Source organism: Nilaparvata lugens, chromosome X (assembly GCF_014356525.2).
Source record: "Nilaparvata lugens isolate BPH chromosome X, ASM1435652v1, whole genome shotgun sequence".
In the NCBI taxonomy this organism is placed as follows: Eukaryota; Metazoa; Arthropoda; class Insecta; order Hemiptera; family Delphacidae; genus Nilaparvata; species Nilaparvata lugens.
In genome coordinates this window covers 33,487,162-33,510,606 of record NC_052518.1, presented here as the reverse complement: position 1 = coordinate 33,510,606, position 23,445 = coordinate 33,487,162, and the positions used below count along the sequence as shown (strand labels likewise).

At 34.5% G+C, this 23,445-nt stretch overlaps 1 protein-coding gene across 4 annotated transcripts in view; it reads left to right on the top strand.

The window, feature by feature from the left end:
- Positions 1-23,445, top strand: part of LOC111050953 (cytokine receptor) — a 150,636-nt gene that overhangs the window by 97,124 nt on the left and 30,067 nt on the right. For 2 of the 4 annotated variants that reach the window (XM_039443184.1, XM_039443183.1), the window contains 2 exons: positions 15,966-16,145; positions 17,177-17,641. In XM_039443184.1, coding sequence (XP_039299118.1) covers positions 15,966-16,145; positions 17,177-17,626 — 630 coding nt within the window. In that variant the 3' untranslated portion in view covers positions 17,627-17,641. Of the gene's footprint in view, positions 1-15,965; positions 16,146-17,176; positions 17,642-23,445 lie in introns of those variants that run through there. The other 2 variants (XM_039443185.1, XM_039443186.1) reach the window with 1 other exon arrangement.

Here is a 23,445-nt window from a genome sequence, read left to right as displayed (position 1 = left end):
TATTAAAGTGAAAAAATCAGAGATGTTAGACCATTCACCTTAGATTTTCAGGTACACCCGACAACAATGCTCTTTGTATTATGAAAAAATACCTTATTTTCAGCTTCAACCATCATCACCATCTACATTGTCCTCACATTGATAATTCACATAATGATATAAGTACATGAGATCATGTTCTATGAGAATCATCCGTTAGATGCACTTCATTTCAGCATTTCCTACTGGAGAGGCGCCCATAAGGACACCTCAATGATAAGAATTTCAAACACTTATAACTTTTGACACAATGCTCAGATCTCATTGTACTACACTTCATTCTTCTCAGCGCTCGGCAAGGCGGTCCAAAATCATGCATCATATCTCGAATACGGTCAAAAAATGGAAAATTGAGTGCACTTAAGCCCATATTCCAATACACAAAAAATGGCCAAATTCTAAGCTATGTATCTCAGTAACCCGTTATTATAAAAAATTAATATTACTTCTACTTAAATTGAGTGCTTTTCTGTCGCATCAATCAGCTGTGATTTTTGGAGTGAGTTCAGTTCTGTTTTCTGGTTTTTAAATTTCGAAACAATTCAATGTTTTAAAGAATTAAATCACAGTTTGGTGCAAGATTTTTATTCTTTTCGGGTTTCAATCCAATTGAATTCTAAATTTTAGTTTGTATATTTCTGGACTCGGAATTTGATTCAAAGTGAAGCAACATAACCTACCTTTTAGACATTGCCTTACTACTATCAAAATTCGGAAAGGGATCAGTTTTTGGCTAGGCCTGTTGATCCTTTTCTAATCATCTATTTGATGTGTGTATTGTTAAATGTAAAATAATTAAATAGATTGTTAAAATCAAAATTTTGGTCTGCCATTTTGAATCCAACTTCATTTTTTCAAATTGGAAGGTGTTCATATGATACATGATTACAATACAGAATTTCAAGAAAAAATGAATGGCGAAAACCGCACAACGATATCTCAAACCGTTTAAGTTAAAGAATTTCTCATTTATTATGCCAATTACTTGAAATTTAAAGAACGAAATATGCAGTACATTCTATCAAAATATTAAAAGCCATGAACAGGGAAGAATGGAGGTGTGTTGTGAAGGAGGCCAGAGCTCACCTAGGGCTGTAGCGCCGGATAAAGAAAGAAAAAGAAAGGGTCTCGGCCGGGTGAAAATGTTTTATAAGGAGCCAAAAATGTTGGCACTTTCCCCCAGCTATCACTCCCACCGTAATCCCAAACCACAGGACACTCACGTATATCATTCAAATCTCTTTATTCTATCAAATCTATCAAATTTCTTTATTTCTTTACTATCCTTATCTGTTAAGTTCTCATACAAGTTTCATCTTAATCATTCAATCCAGATTCACCCTTACTCACAGGCAATAGCCTATGTAAGGGTATTTCTCATTGCTGTCATATTCTGTATTTTGTACAGAACAACAAATTGTTACTACTGTTACTATAGTCTTTATTATGCTATGCTTATGAATTTTATGTTATGTTGTAGTAGTACTGTATTTAATGTTGTGCTGTGCAATATGCATAAATTTTGTAAAGTGTATATTTTGAAGAGAATAAATTTGATTTGATTTGATTTGATTTGATTTGATCATAATGCCGGAAAACTAACTTAACTTTTTGCAATATGGGTTTTGATCTGCTCGGTATCTCGGTTATTCAACGACTGGTGCTGCTGCTAGTGGAGCAGTGAGTCGGTTGTCACTTGATTGGGCAAGCGGGTCTGCAGCCAGGTGTGCAGTATTCCTCTGTGAAAATATCTACAGGCTACCGCACATCCGCCGTGTCCTTGCTTCGTGGAGCCAGCCCCCTCATCCCTCACAACTAGCAAATATCCCTCAATTTGCTGCTTCTCACAGTCGTGCACACATAACTTAGCACAATCTTATTGTCGCTGCAATAATACTACTTTCTCACTAAATTATATATTTTCTCATTAAGAACCATTGAATGGCTTCCTTCCTTGGCGTTGGAGGAGCATAGTTCGGGAGTTTGACACTCGTAGCGCTAAGTGTAGTGAAGCTTGCAATGCAATCTCTCTCTTCCCCCACTTTACCACCAGACCACTTCCCCTCGAAAAAGAAGGTATTCGAAATAGTATAGTAACATTAGTAAGTCTTTCATGAAAGAACTCACCCCCAATGAAAAACTCTATTCACAGTTGCAGGCTTCCGTAACTAATTGATTGTTATAGACTGGCCTGAAAATGTTCTTGGCCCTTGAAGCCTCTTGAAGAGGCTAGCCACTTACTGTGAGAAGATCCACTTTCAACTGTCAGCAATCCTCATGAATAACATCAATGCTTCCCATTCAGTCAATTCTGACCGACTCGGGTACTCTAAAGGGTAGTTCACTTCTAACAGTCAGTATTGCTAGTGAATAGCATCAATGTTTCACCTTTAACTAATGCTGACACTGTCTCAGTGTAAAGCTGCTTGGTTGTGTGTCAGCGTACCTAATAAATAACATCGAAGCTCGTCACGCTCAACTAATGCTGACATTTTAGAGTGAATCTCACTATAGAGCAGCTTGGTTGAATGTCATCATATCTCGTGAATGATATCAATGCTCCTTGTTTGGTAAGAAGTTTAGAAACACCCCCTGTGTTTTGTTCCACAGACGTTCCAATAGGTACTCAATATGAATGTTCATACTGAAGCACACTGCTAATTTATGATGTCAGAATAGTGTGATATTCGTAGAAAGTCACTTGTTGCAAATCTTGAGATTGACACTCAAAACTAAAACTGCTGCAACAGTCGTATGGGAATGCGTGAAATAGTCGAATCATGCATGAAATGAGAGATAATTGAATGCTCTACAATCTCGTAATTAGCACATTCTTGTTTCATCAATTGTTGAAATGTTATAAGACTTGAAAGAGCGAAAATATGGAAGAGAAACTGGTTTTTGGAAAATGCATCACTGTAGAACATAAATATCTCGAAAAGTATAGGATTTATCGAAAACCTCTACCAAACAAAACTTGTAGGAAATTCATTAAGCTTCATTTTTATTTAGTTGATTATGTCAATAGAACACATTGCTTCCAAGATATTTGCATGTAAGTAATAAGTGGAAAAAATGTAAAGGACAAAACTTGTTGGTAATTTTGTAAGCTTCAATTCTGCACAAAATGCAAATGTTCATAAGATGCATAGTTTCCGAAATATATTCGAAAAATGAAAAAAAAATTACTCTAAACTAAATCTACTACAGGCAATTATTGATGCGCCCACCTTTTATCTGTCAAAACAGAAGTCACCCATACAATGCTCACCACAGTCAATGAATACAGAACAGTGTTCTGTGTTCTTTATTCATTCACAGTCTGTTTATTGGACTGTGAGCTCACTGTAATTCTGCTACTGTTTTACGTTACTGTAATTACGGTGCAGAAAATGGTGTTTCAGATCACCTGATCATAAAGATTTTTCAAGATCATTTTGAAAATGATCCAAATCATAGCATTGGATTCAAAGCATAACGTCTCCCATGTTTACATAATCAATATCGGGGACCGAGCTTTGCTCTGGAGTACAAAAGCATAAAAATCTGATGTGGCGCACTCACACAACTTTCCTTGCCGTTATGAAAATTGATCAACTGACGCTAGTGTTCACGCGCATTTCAAGTCTACTATTCTAAGATCTGAGCCAGCTGGTGACAGGACAATAGCACTTAAAACACACAAAGTCTGCTATCTCTTCATAGTGGATGATTTAATAGAATCAACAGTTGCCAACAGTTTGCAGTTGAATAATCTTATTTTCTCGAATTTCGAGCGTATTTTCAATTTTAGGTTAAAATGTTACGAAACATTAATTGTAGAGATTTTCATGCTCAATCTTTTCCACTTGATTTTTTTTTTGTTTAAATTGTATCTGAAGCCTGATAATTGGGAATCTAAAATCAAACTTTGCATAGATGGGGCGAAGCTCCTGAAACTTTTACAGATATGGGACTCGTGACAGTTAATAGAGCTTATCAATGAATTTTTTAGGTATGAATTTGATCAAAATCGTTGAAGCCGTTTTCTGACAACATTTTCGCCATTTTAGCCGCCATCTTGAATTGCATTTGATTGAAATTCTTCGTGTCGGATCCTTATAGTGTAAGGACCTCAAGTTCCAAATTTCAAGTCATTCCTTCAATTGGGAGATGAGATATCGTGTACACAGACGCACATACACTCATACACACACACACACACATATACTGGAACAAGGCCAAAAACGGGGAGGTGAGAAATGAACATACAATGCGGGGAGGCTGATTCACACACATTTACACACATGTGAGAGATTCAATTTTTGTTCTAGAAGGTTTATTAATATGTTTTTAATACAATTGTAACATTTTTTTCATGTCAACTTGAAAAAAAATTACACATTAAACCTACAAAATGGGGAGAAATGTGTGTACACTTTCACTGCACAAACCGGGGAGAAATGTGTGTACACTTTCACTGCACAAACCGGGGAGAAATGTGTGTACACTTTCACTGCACAAACCGGGGAGAAATTGTGTGTACACTTCTAACCCACAATCCGAGGAGAAATTGTGTGTTTCGTTCAACTTACAAAGAGAGGAGAAAACCGGTTCTCAACACAAGTTTTGGCTGCAACACTCATTTTGCGAGGCTAAGATTCAAATTTGCAGGGCCGCCTATAGCGTCTTATTCAAATGATAGTGAATATTTTTTTCACAAGTCGACAAATTCAGTTGGTTGATTCAGAGTTATATTAAATAAGAGCATATGATTAATTGATTATGAAGTTCTAGATACTTGAATTGAATAAAATTGCTGGGATGATCTTTCTAGACTTCATTCATTTTATTGAGGACTTGAAGATTCTCCTTCATTTATGCAAGATACGGAAGGACCATCTTGAAATATGAAATACAGAGTGGCGCAAAAATATGGGAACGTTTTGATGTGATGTTGGCAGAATTAAGAAGGTCAAAGAAACGCGATCAGCATGGCAAGTGGTACACTGGAGACACTGGAGTGTACATTGGAGATTCATTATCCATGTAACAGTAGACCGTTCAAGAACGTGTACTGTTAATTGACTCAATATCTCTATAGACTAATTTTTGGAGATCGAGTTTTTAAAAAAGCGTAGTTCACACAGCTTTTCCTGTAAAAAAGGTTAAATCCTCACTGTCATAACAGTTCTATGGACGAACAGAGAAATTTATTGTTTTCAATTCAGTTACTATAGTAATTTCTATGTTTTACATTGATCTTATAAGTATTTATAATATTTTAATTGTACTTGACGTTTTAAACAAATTGTATTTTTGTAACGACATTAGGACAATGAATGATTTTGATTTCGTTTGACTTACGAAATAACTGTAACAGGACGGTAACAGTCTTTGGTTTCCTCTCTATTGTTATTATTCCGTAATCCATTTCATTTGGGGTGTGCTCTTGAGATGTGTATATAGCATGCAAATAGCTATGGAGAGCACAGCTTCATTCTTTTTATTTTTAATTCAATTTTGTCCAGCTTAATATCATCACGGATCTCTCACTCACTACTTGTTATTATATCTACAGTCACAATATATGAAGTGAGATAAACTAATTATTGACCGAGCGAAGTGAGGTCTAAGACTCAAGTCGACGGTTTGGCATTTCTCTTTATGTTCAAATGTTTATATTATGTTGCGCATTTACAGCAAAATGCAGCTATAGATTTTCATGAAATTTGACAGGTATGTCCTTTTTGTATTTCGCGTTGACGTATACATAAGGTTTTTTTTTTAATTTTGCATTTTAAAGATAATACAAAAGGAAGAGTAGTTTTATTCAAACACCAATATTACCGTAAAAATCAGACTATACAATTATTCATCATAAATCAGCTGTCTAGTGGAGTAGGATACTAACTGTTCAAAAATATCGAACATCTTGAAAATGTATCTTTCCATCAACGTTAGTAGACAGTCTAACTTTTTCTTTCCATAAGCTGAGACCATGATTCTAGTTGAAGATTGAAATTGCAACAAATATTATTGTAAAGAAATAGATTTCTTAATCATGAAAAGTCAGAAATGAAGTTTGTAGGAAATCAGCATTATGGTAGTTTATTTTTTTAATTTCAACACATCGATTTTTCGCCAACACAACACAGAATGTTCTCTGATGGGTTGATTGGATTGGCGTATCGATGGCAGCCAGACCTGATAACAGCGCTCACACTCACATTCCGGGACGACAAGTCACGGTACGATAGAACAGAAAGCTCTATGTATATTTATGATTTTTTCTAGACATTTTTAATTGATAAATTATTTAATTATTTTTGAGGAAAAATAACAACAGGTCAATGTAATTTACTGAGCGCGAGGTTTAATGTTCACAGAACAACTAGTTTATATACAGTCAGCACTGTCAGCAGTCTTTGACACTGTGATTTTTCGTTTTAGGATGGTTATAAATTGTCTTGTCTTTTCAATGGAAATTGTACATTAAAACACAAAACTTAAACACAAAAATGTATTCTCCTTGATTTGGCATAAACAAACGTTTTCAAATTTTCTCCAAAATCCAGTTTCTTTGCAATTTAATTTTCAATCAAGAGTATTGCGAGTGAATATTGAGCCTTTCTTGTGCCATTGTAGAGCGCTAATACATTTTAATAGGTTTGACTTTGCTAAAACTACGTTCTGCACTAACCACGGGAATTGCCAGGAAATTGAATTGTGCAACCCACAAGTTTGTAACATGTCTTTGCTGTTGAACTTTTTAAATTAAACTCAACACTTCGCTCGGTATGAGCAGATTGGAGGGGATAAAAATGCTTAGAAGAAGAAAACAATAGCCTATTCTCAAATTCGGAGAATTTTCTGGTGTCTCTGCTTGAGTACCGTACAAGAACATGAGATCAGTAAACATCACATGCTCCTGTTTCCAAAGAAATCGCTTTAGACAACAAATACCATAGTAATCTGTAACTCATTATTTTACATTGATCTAATATGCAGATAATATATAATAAAAGGCGCCAGGAGCTTTCTGACAGTCAAAACACAACATAATGTACTCCGCGCAATCAACTACGATCACTCATATTGCACGCAGGCATCAGATTAACAACTAGTGAACAGTATATTTATTAATTAGAAGAAGATTGGAGATTATCCACTATCACAAGCTGTTCAAATCTAAAATTGGGCATAAATTTAGTTTTTTTTATGACGCTGAGGTGCCCCCCAGGCCGCGGCGCCCAAGGCGACCACCTCAGTCGCCACACCCACGCGACTGATCTGTATATGAGTCACTGTTTTTGACAATTTTGGTGGGACAACTTTCGAACCACTCTATACCTAGTTCAATCACTCTCCCAATCAAAGCCACAAAACAAGGAGGTTTTTGTGTACACTTTCAACATACTATCCGGGGAGAAATGGGATTTGTAGATAAATGAATACTTTTTTTTTAATTCGATCAATTGCTACTTTCATGATTACCTTGCTGTTGAGAAGCTAACACCAATGACCATGATACTTTTTTTTTATTACTACGATATATTCATTGCAAATCAAGAAGAGGATTCTTCTACTTCTATAAGTTCTACTTTCAATAACCAAAAAACAAAGCATGCGGTAACCCTTGAAGATAGAATATTGGAATGAGATATTATACTTCTTTGTTTTGAAAGATCATAATTAGACAGTTGTTGAACATAAGTGTTTGGTAAGGCATCAAATTCTCGATAAATTTATTAATTATTCACAATAATTCATTTATTTATTTTGCCAAAGGCTTTGTTATGACATAAATGTCAATAGATTACCGTAGAAATGGAGATCAAATTTCGACTTCTTTTTGGGCACTCTGTAATTCGCTGTACTCAGAAACCGTTTTAAACCTATATTATATTAGACTTATCAAGGATGCCTCAATTGGAAGATCATTTCCAGCCCTCTCCGAACTTTTTATTCATGTGAAGATTTCCTCGCGACAGCCAAGACGACAAACCACTACTCTAACCCCAACCATTCTTGAGTGAATCGACTGAAAAAGGCTTATTTTGAATATCAGCTGCAACATAGATAACAACAATGAAGTTGTTCAGATTAGCACTGAACTTCTCTTAAGGCCCCCTTTCACGACAGATCCAACGGAGCCAAATACACAGAACATATCCTTGGCTGATTCTCACCAACAGCTGTTTCTTAGCCAATTGGAGGATATGTTCTGTGGATTTGGCTCTGTCGTGAATGTGGGCCTTTAGAGAAGTTTTATTTCGTTATAACTTTTCATCAATGTTACAAATCTCAATAGGCTTCTTCCTCAATATATATAAGATATATAAATAGAGAGAACGTGGGTGGCTCGTTGGAGCAAGTCAGTAGTTCTCAAACTTTTTTTTCGAGCCCCACCTGCATAATTCAGCTGTAAGCCGGGCCCCCCTACATGTATAAGCATAGACTACTGTGCATGTTGTACATATACGTATACGTACGTATATTACCTACATATTTTACACTCAATATCTATTTAGTTGAGTTTAGCACGTTCTATACATAACCCAATGGGGCTATAGTCTCAATCATAATGAAACAACTAATTCTATAAAAACAATTATCATTTATTCAGGTACTATCGTACATAGTTGTTATTTTTGTTGCAATTGAACAATAAAAAGAGCCTAAGTGTGAATGATGAGCTCGTTTTTTTCGCACAGAGTTTATTGAAACGAGGTGTCAGCTCTGATAACGCTACCCTACTCTAAGTTCCTGGGTCACAACCAGTCTTGATCTATATTTACTTTTCATGGCAGTTAGAGCAGTAAACCCAGTTTCACACGAATAAATTGTCACAAATGGAGTCAATATCTTTAATACATTATCACTCGCAAAAATTTGGTGTTCCATTTGCACACCAATCCAGAAGGATGTGAGAGAATATTCTTCAAACTTCATTTTAGGAGTCCCCTTGGAGATCTATGAGGTTTTCTCAACTCATTGATTGAGAATTTAAATGGGTTTTGAATCCATGCCAAACCATTCAAGTTTATATTTATATTAAATAAACAAATTATATTTATATTTATACAAATATTTTCCGAAACTACTATTGAGGATTTCTAAATTTTCATAAACGTATTTCTTCTCATTGGCTGGAGTTAGATACATTTGTATGAAATGTTAGATACATTTCTTCAGTAATGATCTTAAGATTAGGAAATAGCTCGAAGTGGTCAATTCGAAACCGCACTCGTACAAACTTAGCTTCTTCACAAAGTTTTCCATCATTTCAGTCCATTGCAGAATGTTTGCATCTTTTCTCTGCAAAGACTTGGCTAGGGCATATATTTTCTCAAAGATATCCACCATGCATGCTAATTGCAGCAAAAAATCTGAGTTGGTGAAAAACTTTGAGTTCTGGTGGTTTTTCCCAAGCAAAAGTGTAAGGACTTCATGTCTGAGCTCAAATATTCTAGTAAAAGCCTTTCCTTTTGATAGCCAGCGAGCTTCAGTAAGAAACAGTAGAGCTGTGTGTTCTGAGCCCATGTCTTCACAGAGAATACTAGAAACTCTTGACTTCATGCCCTTCAATGCTGTTTGGTACACTTTTTTATTTTTATTTAAATTGAATAATCTTTTTCAATATAATTGTTAAGATCTCATAATGATCTTAACAACCCATAACTCGCTTATTGGACCACTTAAAAATTTCAGTTTTTTTCACTCTTAAAATGATCTTAACAATTATATTAAAAAATATTATCCAATTTGAATAATAAAAAAAGTGTACTGAACAGCCTTAATGAGATTGACTGTTTCAACGACCATCAAGATGGATGTAAAACTCCATCAAGTTCAAGAGTCATACCTTTTGCAGCTAAAGTAGCCTAACTATGAATCATACAGTGTGTCCATCTAGCTTCTGGTGCTACCTTTTTGATCAACCCTCGTAGTCCAGTGTACTTTCCTGACATAGCCCGAGCTCCATCTGTACAAATTCCTACACATTTGCTCCAATACATGTCAATGTCCTTCAAAAATGTATCAATCATTTGAAAAATGCTTTCACCGGTTTGTGGGAGAGTGGTGGGGGCTTCGGGAAAGTCATTATTTTTTTCTCTCCCTTTAATTTTGATGATGTACTTATTGTATCAATCAATAGAGAATGAAAGAATGAAAGAAGAAAGATGCTTATAGTAATTATTTTAGAAGTAAATTCATATAATTTTTCAACCAAGCTTCGCGCCCCCCTGACGAATCATCGCGCCTCCCTTTAGGGTCGCACCCCACACTTCGAGAACCACTGGAGTAAGTGATTACGCAACGGTCTGACAATCAAGAGAACTCGAGTTCGAATCTCGACCCGGGCAAAAGTTTTTGACCACAGCACAATCACATGGATACGGCCACTCCATCTTTCGGAGGAGATAAGTCGTCGGTCCCTACTACCTAAAAAGTAGCCTAGTCGTCATCTCTCATCATCATCCCTTTCACTCAATACCCACGCACAAGCCTAAGAGCTTATGTGGGCATCACCCTCAATATTATTAATATTATCATTATATATTTCGAAATTGTACGTCCTTCCTTTCGTTACATATCTTGCGTACAGACGTACACAATTAGAGATAATATTGTTCAGTTGAGTACTAAATAATATAAATTATGCTTCTTTCTTGAAAAGATAGAGATGTAACAGTAATTATCAAGGAGGCTCATCAATTAATTCATGAACTTGGAAATGTAGAACTCCGCATTGTGGAATCATATTCCTATGAATATAAAACGATCAAAAATTGGTTCTTTTATTAGCCTACTCATATTCATGGTTGATTTTTCAACACTTTAGACTTGACATCTCATTCACATATCTATAGAACAAAATTGGTTGAGAACTCACGAAGATATCATGCATACAAGAATCTCACATTTATTTCAGTTTTATGTAAAAATGAAAATTTAAAGTACAAACTGCCAAAACTGATTAAGTAGTTTCAATCGAATGAATGTTCCAATCAGAATTGTGGTAGGAGTAGTCCGTTGCATGTGGTCTACTTTTGTTCAATATTTAACCCCATCACACATTAAGGTGAATCACGATTCAAAATAAATTATATAGTTAGAACATTGGCAAAATATTACAAGAACGTCAGCTCACATATCAATATCAACAATATAATAACACATAATCAAATGAAATGAATCTTGAAATGATTCACATCATGTACAAATTAAACTATAAAAACAATATTATAATAAATAGGAATAGAACTCCTTGATAATTAGTTTTCAATAGTACAATATTATGAAATTATCACTTTAATAAACCATAAAAGACGACTTATTTGAATAATTATCCATTCATAATAATCCATTCAAAATACTCCCCAAGAAGTGGAATTCTCTAAAGAGTAGCTAAGAATTCAGTCATCTCATCAGAAGAGCCATCATTATGCCCTGAACTAGTCAACATAAAACCGACTAATCTCATCTGCAGTTGCAGAACTCTGGTCCAAATTACCTGATTTGCGTCTACGGAAATCGATGAAACTCCAAGCATCCCTACATGGATTTGCAGCCTCTGCTATATGAATAGCGCATTAGCATTTTTCTTAACTTCTCTCAATCTGTGTCGTCGGTATGCTCTTTTCAGCCTACCCGGAAGTGGCACTAGATTATACCTGGTTCCAGACAAATAATGCATTATCATTAATTCTTAAATGAGATATTTGGAAATGATAGTCTATCATATCCAATCTCTCATTGGTTAAGCTGCGAACCAATCCTTTACTTGTGGAACAGACTCTATTCTGGCCAAGATCGATTGAATTGAGGTTTTGAAATGCCAAAGTAATAAACCAGAACTGCCTGACAGGTGCTTATTTATAGTTCAATGTATAATACAACCCCACTTAAAGTTTTCCGAAGAATTCTACAACTGACCATTTCTACAGTATTTGAATAAAACCTGGATACATGCACCAACTTATTTTATTCATCTTGACAAGGACAGGATTCATATAATTTTCTTTTTCTTGATTTCTGTTCAAGATTAATATTGAAGCTAGGATAAATAAACTGGGAATCTATAACGCTCTCCTGATTGATAAATAAGTTATTTTTCTGATTGAGAAATAAGTAGTTAATATATGTAGTGTTTATATAAATTTCTTTCGCGAATTTAACATGCGATTGATGGAATCACTATCCTTCCCCACGTTTATAAATTATTTTTATTCTAATTCATTGTCGGTTATGATTGTGACTAGTATAAGTGAAACAATCCATAAACTGAAAATTCTAAATTAATAATTTGGCTTATCATAATAATACTTTTATAACATTCAAATAAACATTCCACGTATGGATATAAGCTACTCAGTACTGGGATTCAAGAAAGTGCACGTTTCACAGTGCCTCCCAACCCTAAATTGCGAGTTGGTTCTCAACATTGCTGGTAGGTGAGGGAGTCCGTAGAAACATTTTTATTTGGGAACCCCTGGTCTACATTGCGTTTTTGCTATTTGTGCTTATTTGAAAGAATATAGATTTCGGAACTGCTATATCTTTCTGATAGTGATAAATTATCGTACTCCATTTTATGGTGCATTGTTGAGAAACTTTCAGCTACCCAAATTGGATTATTCAATAATATGAACTAGAAGGACTCACTGCTCACACAACTCTGATTCCTCATTCTTCATTTTCTCAAAGATAAATCATTTTGGAATGCCTTGACTCTTTGAGTAATAGCCCGCGCGGTCACCCTCCCTATCTGAGAACTAGTGACTACAATTTGAGCAGGGTATGATTACTAAATCTTTTCTCCGGAACAAGGTCTTTTCACACGGAGTGAGCATATCATACACAAGTAAAATATTCAATCTGAGGTTCACAAGACTGTTTTCGCAAGGATATTGACAGACACAGAAGGAAATGGCAATATGGGGAGAAGCAAAGAGACAAATTTCATCTTATCATAGGCTATCCTGGTCTTGAGATACAATGTTGGGTTACCAACTTTTTACTTTACTGTAAATCAGTAAGTTAATTCTCAGTGAAGCCTGTTCGAGAATATAAACTTACTGACGTGCTATTCTTGAATCTTAACAAACCTCCCATTCCCATCATTATAGCAATAGCCCAAATTCAATTTCTCAGTCACCATTGATTGTGATGAACCTAGTTTGGCGTTGAATTGTAGAGGATTTTGTGCTCTTGGAAACGGTTCTGGATTTTTTCACAATGAATGGTTTTTGAGTTATATGGAGAAAAACAGGTATTTTTAAAGACTGTGAGGTTAGCAGAAGGTATTTTTTGTGAAGAATCATCATTTACAGACTATTTGTACCAAATAACTAAAAAATCAGTACTACAATACATTATGCAAGCATATTTGTATCCTCGATCCCCTCTCATGTCACAAGTGAATGAACAGAAAAATAAACTATGAATTCGCTAAGCTGTGAATCGATGAGTCTGAACGAAACAGGAAATAAGCTGCTGATTCATGAATTCACGGCAAATCCCATAGCAAACCAGTTACTTCGAACAGTGGAGGAGACAATGGAGATTTGCAGGGATATGCAAGTAGCCGCATTGTATGCTCAATCCGTAAATGAGTTTTGTGTGAGTGTGTATTAGCGATCGTAGCACAACGTGGTGGCAATTTTGGGAACTGGAGTGTATCCCAATTAGGTAGAGTACTGACAAAATGGGGAGATTTTTTTTATTAGGTTTTTACATGGTTTTAAGCATGTAGAAGTGATTTTTACTAAAATACTTGATTGTCTCCCCGTATTATACCTTGTTCCAACACACACACACACACACACACACACACACACACACACACACACACACACACACACACACACACACACACACACACACACACACACACATACAGACCAATACCCAAAAACCACTTTTTTGGACTAGAAATTTAGAAATTGGGGTACTTAAATTTCTTTCGGAAAGCAATACTTTCCTTACCTATGGTAATAGGGCAAGGAAAGTAGAATATGTATTACGAAAGAAGAAATTATAATAACGTTTATACAGAAATGTTCTACTTAATCACAGTAAATTGAGATTAATTCCGAAAGGGAAGGCGAAAATTTCCCTCACAAAAGCCGGTTAGATTTTAATATATGCATATAATGCACCACAGCCTAATCTATAGCTCAAATAGGCCTATCAGTACTATATAACCAATTTATACCCAATTTTCAATAATCCTTCAGAAATAAGTTATTTTCCATACGATTTAAACAAGCTAAGTGTTGTTGTCCAAAGAAAGTTATCCCCAACATTATTTTGTTGAGAGCTTGGTTTTGAACTTATCAAGTGTTAAAAGTTCAAAGATGAAACATAGGTCCTAATAAATAACTTGATTGGTGTTATAAATGATGAAAAAACGAATATCATTCAAATACCAAAATTATTATATTGCCTGAGTTCTGAGTACAAGTTAAAAAAATCGCAAATTTGTATAGAACAGTTCACACCGAGCTTACTCCAGTATTTCCTAATACCAGATTATCCTACTTTATGAAAATAATTGAAAATTGAAAAACTTTGTTGAAAATAACATCAACAAACGTGATAATATAATACAATGATTTTAAATACAGAGCAAACTATACAAAAGTAAATAAAGAAGCATAGATATGCCTACACAATTGAACCACAAATTTATATTATTTAGTGTACACACTACTCTGTTTCAGTTCTGTTCACTGGGAGAATGCAAACATTTCTAACTACCAAAAAATTTAGTGTTCACATTGAATTAACAGAAGTAATAGTATAATAGAACAGTATGACATTGACAACGTCTGGCACAGTGCAATCGGTCACAAAATCAGGAAGCAAACCTGGACGAAAGGAGTCCCCAAGGTCATTACTCCCGGCCACTCAGCCAGTCCAAGTGGAAGGAGACAGCTACCGAAACTGCCCCACTCCTACCTCCCCAATACTTTACGCACGCACGGTGCTTGCGCACGAGCCCAAGTATAAACATTGGCTTGTTCAACCAATTAACGTTTCTAAACGGATACTTATAATGAGAAACAAAAAATTGCATTGGCTAGCGAGTTAAAACCCACGTATGCTAATATAAATAAAAAACTGAAAATTTCACTGTAAAACACAATAAAAAATCGATATTTTGTAAAAAAACATGAATATTTTATAATTAAGAGTAGACCACTTGAAAGAGCATATTTTGAAGATGATTGTCCTAAAGTTTCATTGCTGTGGTGTTTATTGTTTGCATTTGCAGGAAGTACGAAAAATGCTCAAAATGTACACTTCAAAGTCACACATAGGCCACAATAATTTTTTTTTGAATTTTTTCAAAAGCATATTCGGTTTTGACTCAATGAACTTTAAAGCTTCCAACAAAAAAAAAAGTTGAAATTTTTTTTGTTCAAACAGCCTTAAAGTCCAACTACGGAAATTATTATTTTAATATCAGAGTCTTTTCTCCTGAAAAATCTTAAATCTAAAACACACAAAAAATCTATCAATAAAATAAGCACTTAAATCCTACCCATGTCACACTATAATAAAGTAAAGAACTGGCTTATACACATATGGGATAGGAAATTCATGAATGACGCATCATCACGTTTGAACTACTGAACTGATTAACTTGAAATTTTGCATTTAGATTCCTAATTTACCGAGAATGGTTGGTTATTGGCCTATTTTCAATTCTTCAAGATTCCAGTAGGTCAAGTTTTCAGTTTGTCAAGTTTTTTTATTGGATCCTTGCGGAGCACGGGTTACCAGCTAGTATCAAATATTTAAACTATAAAATAACATTAAACATATTGAAAGAAACATACTCTAAATTATTGTACCGTAATAATTATGTTCGACACATAAATATAAATTCTTAGATACATACCCGTATTTATTTTGTTGTGTATTGATTGTAGCTGCTGCTCATGAAAAAATCGAATACTGAGTTTGTGGGAGATGGGGATGGGGATGCGGATGGCGACGGTGATGGGGATGGTGACTCTTCTGGTTGCTCATCGGCGCATGACAGTGTTTCTTCATCAATAACTTCCGGCACTCATATCTCCGACTCGGGGACAGAGGCTGATCATGATCAGGTAATAATCAACTTACACATTATTGAGCAATAAATTATATAGATCCATCTGTAGAAGCACTCACCACTTTAAATACAAGGCTTTTCAGGAGGAACTACCTGTTTTTTTTTACAAATGTTAAACTTGTAAATAAATACTAGCATGGCTTTACAACCATGAAAAAAACACAGGTCACAAAACAAATTTTAAGAATTCAAAACAAATAGCCAACATTCAAGATTTTCGGGTTGGGATTGTACGAGAGGCCCTAGAAATAGAGAAACAAGAGAGCCTTAACAAAAGGGATGACAGTACAAATATCTCTTCCCTTTGGAAAATCATTCTCAACACAGCACAAAAGCCAGACACTTCACTAGGAATTCCATTCACCCAGCAGCGCCAGGCCGAGCACGTGGAAGAAGGAGAGGGGAGGAGGTACTCCCTTCGACCACGTTGAAGAACTTCCAAACACAGGCAGGTGTCAGTGTAGCATTAACTGCGCTCCGAGGATGTCATTTGAGATAATGACGAAACGTCAGCAAGTAAGTGAAACTGCTTATCGGATGTACCCGGTTGATAATTAGCATGTTCATCCATCCGCGAATTTTTAATGATATTAACAGGAGACACAAGACATAAATAGATTGAAAACACTTAGAAACTTACCTCCTAGGTAGGAAATGAACTCAGTTCTCAAAAATTTCCGTTTCTAATGTAATTTTCTAAGTGTTTTCAATCTATTTATGTCTTGTGTCTCCAGTTTTAATTTATATTACAAACTTTAAAGTGTCTTCTGTTATGTGCTATATATATATATATATATATATATATATATATATATATATATATATATATATATTCAGTCTTAGTCTAACAGTCGATGAGTAAACATACATCATATCGTAGAGTAGTTTTAAAAACAGTTGTAAAAGTAGGTCAATAGCAAGGTGTTAGCTTTCAATAGCGAATACAGTGTAGTTATCTAACTTCCAAACATCAGATTAATCCGATTTAAATCAGCAAATGTTTCATTCTTTCATTCACCAACAAAGCCACCATATGGATTAATTTCGGAATACGAAGAGGAGGAGGAAGAAGAAGAGGACGTCAACCCACAGGACAAGGAACAGGACCAGGAAAGGAAGGATCAGCCAACAGAAGGTAAAATGCATAGTAACATAACTTCAGTTATGAAATCGGAATTTGAAGAAGACATTCAAGATATTAATACAACTATTCTGGAGCTCAAAGAATTGGCTGAAGAAGAATTCGAGAGGAGGAAAATCTTGCGTGCAGATTATGACAGGTTTTTAAATATAGTAAGTCGAGCTACGGAATCTGTGATTAAAATTGATACCCGTGCAACTTTAATAAGCCAGTTAACATCCATATTGAGCTCAGGCGGCCCAAAACTGAAGCAATCAATTATTTACTTGAGTAGATCTGTTCAAGAAATTAATAGCCCAGTCAATAAAGGTTTTTTCGATCCGAAAATTAAATAAAATCTGAATCTTCTACCATCGATAGAACCCTCCCAGAGGGTCATTCTCCCAAAAGTTGAGCACCCCTCAAAGTTGAAAAATGCAGGTAATCACGGAAAATCAATTATCTCTGTACCCATTGATCGGAAACAGCTCTATTATATGCCATTCGATTCGTTACATTATGGACTACAATATTAGTTATATTCATTTTTTCAATAAAATTAACAGTTTTCTTGATAAAATAATATATATGTAACAATTTAGGGGGTTTGCGATTTGATTTTTTTTGTTTTCTTCGATTAACTTCGGAGCAAGTAGTTTTAAAGAAAAATGAGACGAATAATTAATGTAGCCACTCTTATTGCAAATCCATTGATGCATATTGTTATGTATTTGCGGTTCGATTTGACGCCGTGGAAGGGGAAACAGTCGACGCGGAATGGCGCGGCTGACTCTCTTAGCCATAGTAAACAGCAAACTGGAAATCAATTATCTCTGTAACTATTAATCGGAAAAAAATCTATCATATGCCATTCGATCCGTTAAATTAAGGACTACAATATTAGTCGAATTCTTTTCCTCAATAAATCGAACAGTTTCCTTAATAAAATAATATAATGTAAAAATTTAGGGGTTTTTCGATTTGATTTCTTTGTTTTCTCCAATTAACTTCGAAGCAAGTAGTTTTAAAGAACAATGTGACGAATAATTATTGTAGCCACATCCATTGCGAATCCATTGATGTATATTGTTATGTATTTGCGATTCAAGTTGACGCTGTGGAAGGGGAAACAGCCGACGCGGCTGACTCCCTTCACCATAGTAAACAGAATAATACTGCTGTCTACATTGCATCTCATGTACAGTATGGCGCTCGAAACAATCAATTTTGTCTATTGTTTTGACATGCGCTGTATATAGATTTTCACTTTCCAATACTCTTAAAAAATATTACAATTTTCTTGATTTAACTATGCTCATGATAAAAATCAGGATTTCGCTGTTTTCTCACTGAATTTATTATATTAATTTGAAGTGTGCCTTCTCCATACGAGTCAGAGGTAACACAATTTGATAACTCTAGTTTCAGATATTGATGTTTTTCAACGAAGTTTCATGATATATTATGTGTCCAACTCCTTCATCTTATCCTTATTTTGTGAAAAATGAAGATTCAAAATTTATTTTCGTAGCTTTTCTTGCGTTTTAACTTGTTTCATCACTCTTTATAATTTAAACACTTGATAATGGAATGAATATCATCAGATCACGTGAACAAAAAAATTTTCAAGCTGAAAGTAGATTAATTTGTTGCACATTCGGTTCAAATATTAACAAATGTTATCAAATATTATCACATATAGTGAGAACGAATTATTCTGAAGCTTACTATTCTCACTGAACATGAAGAGGCAATACCAAGCCAGAATCGCAGTTCCGTTCAAATCATTATTATCAGAGCTTTCAAATTGATGCTATGTAACTATGGATGTTATCCCAATCTCACAATTTCCCTATTTATCCTTATCCTGATTCAGAATAAAGTAGTTGATCTCTATAATCACAAAAATCAATGTACAGTACCTATAATAAATAGTAAAAATAACAAAATTTCTAGTGATAATGCAACTTTTTCTAGGTATGAATTTCAAGGCTCATAAAATGACTTTTTCTCAATCACAGGCAGAAATTCCAATGATTATCATAACAGTAATTTAATGAAAATTGTTGATATTAAACATTGTTCGACGTAAGATGAGCTACATCTTTAAGGTAACCAACGTATTTAGGATTATCATGTTTATGAATGAAAGCGAGACTGTGATAGAAGATTGGTCAAACTGAAATATAAACATTATAGACAATCCATATTTCTGATCAACTATAATTATAAATGATAGTATCAAGTCGTAATGAATTGAGCAACTGAATTTCAAAGTTACTATCCACTGTTCAAATCGCACTGTGATTTCCTTTTACTTCCAAATGGATTGAATTGCCTCACTCTTCAACGTAACAATTATTGAAAAAAACCAGTGGAATGTGAACGTCATCCAAATAGCATTTGAATTTCAATTTTCAGATCATTAAATTCATAAAAAACTAATTCTTGAGAGAATAGTGATGAATTGAAAACAGTGCAAGTAACATTGATACAAAGCGATACAATGAAAGTCAACATCAATTAATTTAATATTGGACTTATCAAATTTATATTATTTATAAAGCTTATAAAATGTAAAACCAACATTTTAAATTTTCTCTACTGGAGCAAAACATCGATAGAAAATAAAGAAGAGCCCATCATAAGCACAATATACTTGTGTACTAGAATTCACTTGAACTAACTCATCACTTCAACCCTTCAATGATCACAATGAACTAGAATGCTATAAAAACCATGGAATTGATAATCAGGTACATTTTTCAAATAGCTTCACCCAACTAAATCTGTGAATGCTAAGTCATAAGAAATCATGTTCAATAGATTCAATTTGAATGCTTCAAATAGAAAATGATCTATTCTTTTGGTGTCCTAATCAAAATCAATTTCAATCAACATTAATCAACATAAAGAAAAGCTTCTGCCAACCTCGTATAGTGAATGACAAGATGCGAGTGGAGGTGAAAAATCGAAATGTTAACAAAAATAATAGAAGATGATGAATCGTCTTTCAATTAATCTTATACGGTAGGGTACTTTGTGGTTAAATGTGAAACACTTTCGTGATTTTCCTACCTTTTATGCATGCTTACTCTTCCTTAATTTGTATGTTTGCATGGCTTTCATCTTTAGAATCTACTGAATTTTCATATTGGACTGTCTAAATAATGTAGATTCAACTAGTAAGAACGGAAGATAAGCTACTTTACAGAGAGAATCATAGAAAGTTTCGACTCAACAAGCCCAATGTATATTTTTTTTATGCCTCAGCTGTCTTATATATTTGGCTCAACTGAAGGTATATTATCAACCTGGCTTGAAGAATATTAACTGTAGAAAACAGCAAACACTGCACGCTATGATTTTTCAGGAAATTGCCACTGTTAACACTATTGTAATCTATGATTTATCTCAGTTTTTAACATAACTTATGATAAATTTTAGCATAGAATTATGATCATACACACATATTTTAAATATGTATTATATTATAAAATGGTATGAATATTTTATCAGTTGCAAACAATATCTTTGTCTGTCATAGAATGCATGATTTAACATATCTATAACAACAAAATGATTTTAGAGAATTTAGAGAATTAAAATGTAAAAGATTAGTTTCATCGCATGTCAAAACAATAGACAAAATTGATTGTTTCGAGCGCCATAGTGTGAATAAGATGCAACTTAGAAAGCAGTAGGCCTACTACTGTATTTTACTGTTTACTATGGTGAAGAGAGTCAGCCACGCCATACTGCGTCGACTGTTTCCCCTTCCACAGCGTCAAATCGAATCGCAAATGAATAACAATATACATCAATAGATTCGCAATGAATGTGGCTACATTAATTATTTGTCTAATTTTCTCTAGATTATTTGCTTCGAAGTTAATTGGAGAAAACCAAAAGTCAAATCGAAAAACCCCTAAATTTTTACGTATATATTATTTTATCAAGGAAACTGTTTGAAAATTGAGGAAATGAATATGACTAATAATTTAGTCCATAATGTAACGAATCGAATGACATATGATAGATTTTTTTCCGATTAATGGTTACAGAGATAATTGATTTCCAGTTTGCTGTTTACTATGGCTAAGAGAGTCAGCCACGCCGTTCCGCGTCGACTGTTTCCCCTTCCACAGCGTCAAATTGAATCGCAAATACATAACAATATACATCAATGGATTTGCAATGAGAGTGGCTACATTAATTATTCGGCTCATTTTTCTTTAAAACTACTTGTTTCGAGGTTAATCGGAGAAAACAAAAAATCAAATCACAAACCCCCTCAATTTTTACATATATATTATTTTATCAAGAAAACTTTTAATTTTATTGAAAAAATGAATATAACTAATATTGTAGTCCATAATGTAACAAATCGAATGGTATATAATAGAACTGTTTCCGATCAATGGTTACAGAGATAATTGATTTCCCGTGTTTACCTGCATTTTTCATGTTTTAGGGGGTTTGGGCGGAAAGCTCCAAGGGGATTTTTTGGGACTTTTGGGAGAATGACCCTCTGGGAGGGTTCTATCGATGGTGGGAAATTCAGCTTTTATTTAATTTTCGGATCGAAACTGCTTTTTTGGACCTTCATTGACTGGGCTATAAGAAGCCCACAAGTTTTGCTGATGTTATTAAACTGCCAAAAAAATAGCTTCAGTTGTCCAAACTACAAATAACGTCAGGAAGTTACAAGCAAAAGAGCATGTTGTTCTGCTGAAACCTTCCGAGTTGAAAGGGGACGAGAAGCAAAGCAACGAAAACTTAAAAATAAAGCTTTAAAAGAGAACATCCCAAAAAAGACAATTAGGGTCAAGAAAACATTCAACGTGCGAGGAGGTGGACTTCTTTTAGAACACATTAGAGGATAAGAAAAAAATACTTCAAAACAAAGGCTTGCATACTTCAGGAACCATTAAAATCACGGAACCAACCAACAAGAAGCCGAATATAATTCTGTACGATGTACCTTCTGACATCACCAAAGAAGAGCTATCTGAAATTGTCTATAGTAAAAAACTTTAGTAATACTGAGATTTAAAAATCAGATTTCAAGAAAGGTTGAATCCCAGCTTTCAAGCTAGGCCCTAAAAACAAAGAAACGCTGCATTGGGTATTAGAGTGTGACCCTGAAATCAGGAAGCTCATCATAAATAAGGTTAAGATTTATATTGATTTCACTAGTTGTAAGGCAAGTGATTACATCTCAGCTCAACGTTGCTTTAAATGTCAATCTTTCGGACATATAATGAAGCACTGTAAGAGGGAGCAGGAGGTTTGCGGTCATTGTGCTGTTTCAGGCCATAATGCCAAAAACTGTCCTTCTTCCAAGGAAAATCCAACATGTTCTAATTGTAAGAAAATAAACCGGCAAATAATGCCAAATGCCCATGTTACAAAAAGGCTTTGCAACAAGTAATTGACAGAACTAATTATGGGATTGTTTAAAAAATTGAAAAATAGAATTTTGAACCACGAAATTCAAAGTAAAGTGAATATTAACAAAAGCGAGTTATGGAAAATACTCAGACATCAATTTATCATTTCCCTATGTAGGTAAAAAGAAAGTTCGAGTGTCAGATGGATTGTCAAATTTACTACAATCGAAATCGCTGACGCTCGAAGAATGGAATAACCTTGATTCTATTTATTGCCAAAATAGAGTCACATCTGTTTTATTTCAAACTTTAAAAAAACCTGACAAACAAACTGTACGTAACTTCGTGCTGCCAGTGAGTACTGAAAATGTTCTTAAGGAAACTAAGAAACTATTATCAGAGATAAATGAGTGGGCATCAAATAATTACCCACAATGATTACCATCAGCTCGCTGATATATCATCTGTTGAGTTGCTCAGCTTCATCTTATCAACTGGTCATTTGAAATATATATTCTTTCATCGAGGCACTGTTAGTATGAATTTTCTTGATATTCCCGAAGCAGAACGACCGGATGAGAACGAATGTCCAAGAGGCTATCTACCGGAAGATGATATGAACAATAGATTTGTCAATAGAATTGCATGATAGAACTTAGAAATCTTTTACAGCAATACGATAGAGTCAATGGAACAATTTTCAAAGAAGTTTTGCTGCCACTCCAAAGCACAAATATACATGATTCTTCGGCAGTTTTCAGAGATATTCATTTGAGGGGTAT